Genomic DNA, 7,196 nt, shown 5'->3' on the forward strand with positions numbered 1-7,196 from the left:
ATAGGATTCCTTTGTCGACACCAGACGATGCATGAAAGCGCCCGAACCTCACCTGAAAAAAAAAAAAACAGTTTCTCTCTCATGTTCGCTTTTCCCTCTACAGACACTCTCTTTATTGGCACCTATTTTCGGACGAAACACGCGGACAGCGTCAGTTCCGAGGGTCGCGCCTATCAGATATCTGTTTCTGGCTGCCCGTCGCCATCTCCGTTCGCGCAGTGCAAAAGCCAGTACGCGAGGTGAAATCCGTTGATCGTGCACAACAGGCACGCAAAACAACAAGGACGGCTAGGAACGAGGACGCGTAGGGGTGCGATTACGTAGCAGAGCGCGATAACAGCGAAATCCAGAACTGATGTCCCTCGTGTATCGACTAACCGTGGCCTAGTGATGGCACGTACTGTTGGCACGACAGAATGACGAAAAGACTGGACACGCCAAAAAATAATAACACACAGCTATATTCTGTATTTACAGAAGGCACTTTCAGGCCCTTTAAAGGGCCCCTAATCACCCGGAGGTCGAAATTTAGTTGTGGTGTTGCGGTTGTGCACGAGTCTACAACGAACACGTAGCCGTGAGAATTTTTCGAAACGGTATCGTAATATCGGAGTTACACGTGTTTGATGACACACCCTCGCTTGTTTCGCTCTTTCCTTCGCTCGTCGGCTCGTCTCTCCTCCTGGCCGAGTGTTCCTCCTCACCGTGAGAGGAGGAAGAGCAGGAAGCGCGCGTACCTGCGAGCGGACAAACAAGTTGCAGATGACGAGCAGACGACATGTTGACGTCACGGCGAACCGTTGAAGGGATGAATGCCGAAAGGCACAGGAAAGGAGAAGGGATTGTTTCTTCTAATTGGTGGAGCGCCCGCGGCTCGTAGCGCTGCCGCATTTGTCATTGCTGTTCGTGAAGGCATTCCGAACTCGATGCACGTGTTTACTTAAAATGTCAAAAGAATAGAGTATTTTAGTTTGACGTTTTTACGCTCCGCTCAGCAGCTAAGCGGAGCGGGGGCACGAGTGTGCATGCGTCCTGCGCTTAGCCGTAAGCGGGCTAGCGGAGCGAGGCCCACGCTCCGCGGCCAGAGGGCGTTGCAACTGCGAAAGATCCGCTCGGCAGCGGAGAACGGATAACTAAAACCAAAAAGTCGACCGCCGCTCCGCTACAGCGAAGCGGGCCAACTCGGAGCGGAGCGGACCGTAAAAACGTCAAACTAAAATGCTCTAATATCAGAGCTGGTTTAGGGGCCCTTTAAGGTGAGCAGTAAGGGCGAAAATCGCCGAATCGCGATTTCGCTCCAAGTTCTCTCATGATAGCTAACAGAGTGCTCATAGAACAATTCGGAACGCCGTACAGGCAGTCTTTTGGCGGCGGAGTGGGTCGGCGGAGAAATAATGCCTCAGTTGGCGCGTGCGTGGTCACCCGGCAAAGAATCCTCGCTACCTAGTGCATCTAAATTAGTGTTGCCTTGCGTCACAAGGCTAGCATTAGGCACCCCTTACCGCTTTTGTGCGCGCATCCGTGTGCTTTGGACGCCTTCTATCTATATTGTTACAATGGGTGTTGTCTATCTTTTCGATAGGGCTTTTCCGATTTATCAGTATATTTACGCTGTCCGATTGTGACACCGCTAAGTGGAACCGAGCGCTAGCCCTTTGTCGCAAGGTAATGCCGCCCTAAATGCACTAGGGCGACAGGCTTGCTTACTGTATGGCTGCATTTTTCCGCAAATGTGCTGCGCCGGCGAGGGGCCGCCTGTGCGGCGTTCCGAATTATGTTCGGAACGTCGCACAGGCGACGTTCCGAACATAATTCACACCTCAATGCATAAACAGGCGGCACCTCAATGCATAAACAGGTTCCTAGAACTCGGAACGCGACGTTCCGCGTTCCGAGTTCTAGGAACCTGTTTATGCATTGAGGTCCCGCCTTAAAAACTGCAGAAGTCCCTGACACTGGTGCCTTTAAGAAAAATGACAAACTTAGGACGAATTTCTACCCAGCAGAATGCACTGCGGGAAAATACTGTCACTGGTAGATATACATAAATCTATTTCACTTGGAATATATAGCCGGATTATAATTTGAATTGCAATAGGAACTCCCACAGTAATGTTCACAAGTTTTACCAATTTTTAAAAAAGGGCAAGCCTTATTATTGTATTTCCATACAAAGTACGGAATTCGCTAAGATAACCGCAGCAATTACTTAGTTTTCGTGTAACGCTCGGTCGGCATTGAATGGCTACGCGTTAAAAGTTTTATTACAAAACAGCATAATCTTAATTAACGAAATCATTTCAATGAAACCTAGTGTATTGATGGGATGTATCGAACCAGTTGCATCGTCGTACGCGTTTCGTTATCTCATCGGCCGTGCAATGACACATAACAACTCTCGAAATTATCGCTGACGTCGCATTGTCTCTTCCTGCACAACTACAAGCGACAGCGGGCAGACCGCCATCGTTCTCGCGAGATCGTCGGCTCGAAATGAAGCTGTACGTTTTCCTGGCACTTCTAGCCACCGCACTTGGTAAGCCAGACAACGTGCATGCGTTTCTTACACTGACGTTATTAAACAGCGAAGCCGGTGTTTAGGGTCGTCATTAATCCATCGGAGCGTAATGCAGCTCCTTGCGGGCATATATATGTGGCACAGAAATTGGGCAAGCTCCAATACTCACCTCCGGTCCACTAAAAATGAAAAAGCTACCTATAACTATACTCACCTCCGGTCCACTCACCTCCGGTCCCCCCCCCCCACCAACCCCCCATGAAGCTGTTATAATTGCTTCAATAAAACAATCACGCTGCACCATGTGAAACAAAAATTTTTCCCCGAGCGGATACAAAGTTCGAGACACGGTGCACACAGAAGCCGAAAGTCGGGCCATGCATAGCTAAGCTGCGGAGGTGGTGGTTCAACGTGGAGACAGGTAAATGCGAAATGTTCAACTACGGAGGCTGTCGTGGCAACGAGAACAGATACCTGTCACAGAAGGAATGCAAAATGACATGCATGACTCCAAGCGGTAAGTCCCACTTTGTCGTTCGTAAATTAGCGGACCAGTGAGAACTGCGGTATACGTATTGACACTAATATACGCGTTTGTGTGCTTTTCGCAGCACTGGCACACCTTTACCGATCGGGGAGTGCAGCTTCTGTAACGCCAGCAGTTCAAGGTAAAAGTGATAACTTTCTTAACCGAGAGACAATGTTAACGAATTAGCTTTGACTGAGAACAGTTTTATTGATGATCGAAGCTTTCAATAATAAAAAAAAGAACTGCGTGAACACTTCGTTTTATATAATTGGTGGGGTTTCACGTCCCAAAACCCCGACATGATTATGAGGGACGCCGTAGTGGATAATAATAATATCTGGGGTTTAACGTCCCAAAACCACCATATGATTATGAGAGACGCCGTAGTGGAGGGCTCCGGAAATTTCGACCACCTGTGGTTCTTTAACGTGCACCTAAATCTAAGTACACGGGCCTCAAACATTTTCGCCTCCATCGAAAATGCAGCCGCCGCGACCGGGATTCGATCCCGCGACCTTCGGGTCAGCAGTCGAGCGCCATAACCACTAGACCACCGTGGCGGGGCGACGCCGTAGTGGAGGGCTTCGGAAATTTCGTCCACCTGGGGTTCTTTAACGTGTACCTAAGTCTAAGGACACGGGCCTCAAAACACTTTGTTTTGCACTGTAGTGGCAGAAGGAGAGTAAAATGCGCACAGCCAACGAATGGACGCAGTTTCTCCACAAAATAGAAAACTTTCACAGAATATTTCTATAAAATCTCTCTTCGTTTTCATTTCACCTTTAGTGGCACACACGAAAAGCGAGGATGCGCTCCTACGTGGTGAGTAGAACCTTATCTGGATTCACACAATTTAATTTAACGCGATACCGTTTAAGAGCTCGTTTTGCAGAAATCCCGGTGTCGGCGTCGTTGGTTGTGAGCGAAAAAATCAGCGTTGTTCGTGACCAAGAAATCGCGAAAGATGCAAATAATATAAATAATAAAAATATTTGGTTCGAGTGAGAATCGAACCCAGGCCTCCTTGCGTGGCAAGCAGGTGTTCTACCACACAGCCACGCCATGGCTTGAAACAGCTTGGAAAAAAAAAAGACATCATATGAATGTCTTGTAGTGGGAGGGGTCTCCCTACAGCAAGTAATATTTGCGTGGCAGAAGAGTAGGATCGTAGAATCGCCAGACGTCAAAACGTGCGAGTTGCGCAGCGAGTGGATCTTCCATAGGCCAACCCGTTACAAAGCGCTCAGACATATTTCACGATGCTCATCAACAAAAGCGTCAATGAAGTGAGCAGCTGCGTAAGTTCGCGTGATGCCTTACGAACGCGTAGTTGGGTCATTCGCTGATTCGCAAAAGGAAGAATTATGGCTTGGTGGGCACTGCGTAACTGTAATTGCAGGGGGCATTCTAGGATAGTTTGAAACGGCCAATGTTACGCGCAGAGACGTTCGCTTCCTTCCGGAACGATTGAGGCATGCACCGAGAACCGAAGCCAGGCTAGCAATTGGGAAGGCTATGCGCACGGAGCCCAACTACGCTATCGCGTTCTACTCTTGAAGGCGAAGATGAGGCGTCCTCCAAGTTTTTTGTTTCCCTGTTCGTGGTGCTTGTATCGAAGTTTAAGCAGCATGCGCTGAATTTAGAAATGAGACCGAACACCAATTTACAAGTATGATAATAATGCTCTTCTTACTGCGGTATTTACAGCATACAGCTAACTCATTTGAAGGATGAGGACGCTGCTTCTACGGTACGACAAAGACACAACAAGCCCAACAATTGCGCTTCTTCGCCCTTCGTAACGTGCGTCTTCCCTAACGTTGTGTGTCGTGTAACTACGAGCTATGAGCTATGAGAGTTGAACTATGAGCCAGTAAAGATATAACGTAATACAAAAAATAATGTGACGTATCACGGAACTTACACCTTCTTTCCCTATAACAGCGATCTGAGTAAACGTTATAAAATTGGCAGAGAAAATTTTTCGGTGCTTTCTCTGCCGCTTGTGCGTACGTGCTTAGTTTTTCGACATAGCATGGGCTTTGATCGTTTTATACGTTTAGTGTGAGCTCTGTGAGATGAATTTATGAAGTCGGCAGGGCATATCTTTGCCTTGCTACAGAAAACAAAGCTCTAGGGTAGTGGCCTACCCTTACTTCAACGCGAGCGGCTGTCAGGGCGTTGATGCGGTTCCCTAGGGAAACCAGGCAGAGCGAGTCGTTGTGACTGCTATCTGATTTATTTGGTGCGTTGCTTTCGGACATCCCTACTGCTACGGGTCCGTTGTACTGTTATATGCTCTCTTCTCCTCTTTCATTCTTTCAGACACTCCTCCCCATTTCAGATTAAACGTCGCCTACACTAATTACTTCAAGAGGAAAATTAAGCTGTCGGACTCACCATTGTACGTTTATGTAGCGTCCCAGAAGACCTGCAACACGTTCTGTGTGATGTACGCCACACGCATGAGAGAGACGATCTGAAGGCGGCCTTGCATCTTCAACGGGACCAGTGCTTAGAACTCAGACATATTTTGGGCCCATGGCAAAGCAGCATCGGTGCGTTACGCGCCACGAAAGCGCTGCTGACTTTCGTGCGGGCCACGAGCCTGAACGAAACTTTGTAGACAGTGTAGTGTATGTGTGTGTGTTGTATGTGCTATGCGGTTATCAATGTATATATCATAATCATCACCCAGCACCTGGCATAGCTTGTCAGGCGAATAGCCAGGCTAGCATCTCCAGCTTTTCATTAAAACTTTTCTCTCTCTCAAAGTGCAGGGTAGCCAACTGGAGATTCCCTCTGGTTATTCCTCCCTCTCTTTCTCTCTCTCTCTCTCTCTCTCTGCTAAAGTTATTTTCATGTAGAAATATGCAAAGAACAAATACTCCTATTCCACCGTAATTACATCATAGTTAGATGATTTTGCTAACTCATATGTTTATTTTCACATTCACCGTAGCCTCTGTGTGCAGCAGACCAGCCCATCGTGGCCCATGCACGCGTATTCTCAGTCGCACCTACTACGACCAGAAGACCGGGACGTGTCTTCCCTTCAGCTACGGAGGTTGCGGGAGCAACAACAACAACTTCTGGTCCGTTGAAGATTGCATGCGCTTCTGTGGGTCTGTGAAATCTGGACAGAAAGTCGATGCCTCGACGAGTATAGGAAAATAGGAACAAGCGTTCTGTGAACATCAAGATACAGGTCAAGTTGAGTGTTAAGCCGGCAAATCAAATTTATTTAACAGTTCCACCAGGCAATTACAGAGTAATGGTTATTAGGGACCGTAATGTGCAACCTAAAGGGACACTAAAGGCAAATAATTTATGCCAGGTGAAAGCTCAGTGTACGACAACGTCTAAAACGGGAATATTATAAACAGCAGTGCCCTAGTTACCGAGAAATTAAGCTAAATGTATCGCACGACGTGCGCCACGAGTGGCACAGTTTGGAAATGATCCCGATGACGTGCGAGCGTCCGACTACAATTATTCACTGGTAATCAAACTAGGTACAATAGAAAAAGAACCTTCCGTGCATCAAGAGACGTAATAAAATGTTGCTTGTTCGTTTCTGTTTGATTCATGAAAAAAAACCTCTTTCGCGTTGTCATGGGGAATGGCGCGCATGGTTCAAAAGTTCCGTTTTCGCCGAACTGCGCTTCGCCCGGCGTCCGGCTTCGCTCACGCGGTCGTGTCTCAGTGGTAGTTTTGGTAATGAGTACTGCCGCGTGTGTTTTGCACGCTCGTGGAAGTCACTCTGACAGAAAGTTAGACAAAATGCCGCATGCATGTGATGTTGTCGGATGCCTGAATGGTGCACGCTAGTGCACACCGCCGCGCAGTAAAAGGCGGGCAGCGTTGGGCATCGCAACAATGACGTCAGAAAGGCCGCTTTCAGGCGGGTGATTTGAAGTGCGCTAACGCAATGCGGACCACTGAAACATGATTTCACTTCAAAATAAGCACTTCCTTGGCACAAAAGTAGCACCACGAGGTTTCTGGACCGCTATTTCAGCAATCAACGTCCACTTACTACTTGCCTTTAGTGTCCCTTTAAGAAAAAGTCTATAATGCATGTAAGAGCGATACATGTACATTGGCTCGTGTACTCTAGTACTGTGACTAACTGGGACCCAGTCTCAC

General features: G+C 47.8%; 1 protein-coding gene across 1 annotated transcript; it reads left to right on the forward strand.

Moving 5' to 3' along the window:
- The first annotated feature begins 2,439 nt into the window (after positions 1-2,439).
- On the forward strand, positions 2,440-6,556 carry LOC119376254 (kunitz-type protease inhibitor 2-like). Its single transcript, XM_037646158.2, has 5 exons — positions 2,440-2,536; positions 2,847-3,035; positions 3,130-3,186; positions 3,834-3,869; positions 6,010-6,556. The coding sequence occupies exons 1-5, from the start codon at positions 2,494-2,496 to the stop codon at positions 6,222-6,224; spliced, it is 540 nt and encodes a 179-aa protein (XP_037502086.1). The 5' UTR covers positions 2,440-2,493; the 3' UTR covers positions 6,225-6,556.
- The last annotated feature ends 640 nt before the right edge of the window (positions 6,557-7,196 follow it).

Source organism: Rhipicephalus sanguineus, unplaced genomic scaffold, assembly GCF_013339695.2.
Source record: "Rhipicephalus sanguineus isolate Rsan-2018 unplaced genomic scaffold, BIME_Rsan_1.4 Seq1138, whole genome shotgun sequence".
In the NCBI taxonomy this organism is placed as follows: Eukaryota; Metazoa; Arthropoda; class Arachnida; order Ixodida; family Ixodidae; genus Rhipicephalus; species Rhipicephalus sanguineus.

Excerpts from the sequence above, each read along its gene's own strand:
- LOC119376254 (XM_037646158.2), top strand. The coding sequence starts at position 2,494 with ATGAAGCTGTACGTTTTCCTGGCACTTCTAGCCACCGCACTTG. Across the intron at positions 3,036-3,129 it reads GACATGCATGACTCCAAGCG|CACTGGCACACCTTTACCGA; the intron begins GTAAGTCCCACT and ends TGCTTTTCGCAG. Across the intron at positions 3,870-6,009 it reads CGAGGATGCGCTCCTACGTG|CCTCTGTGTGCAGCAGACCA; the intron begins GTGAGTAGAACC and ends CATTCACCGTAG.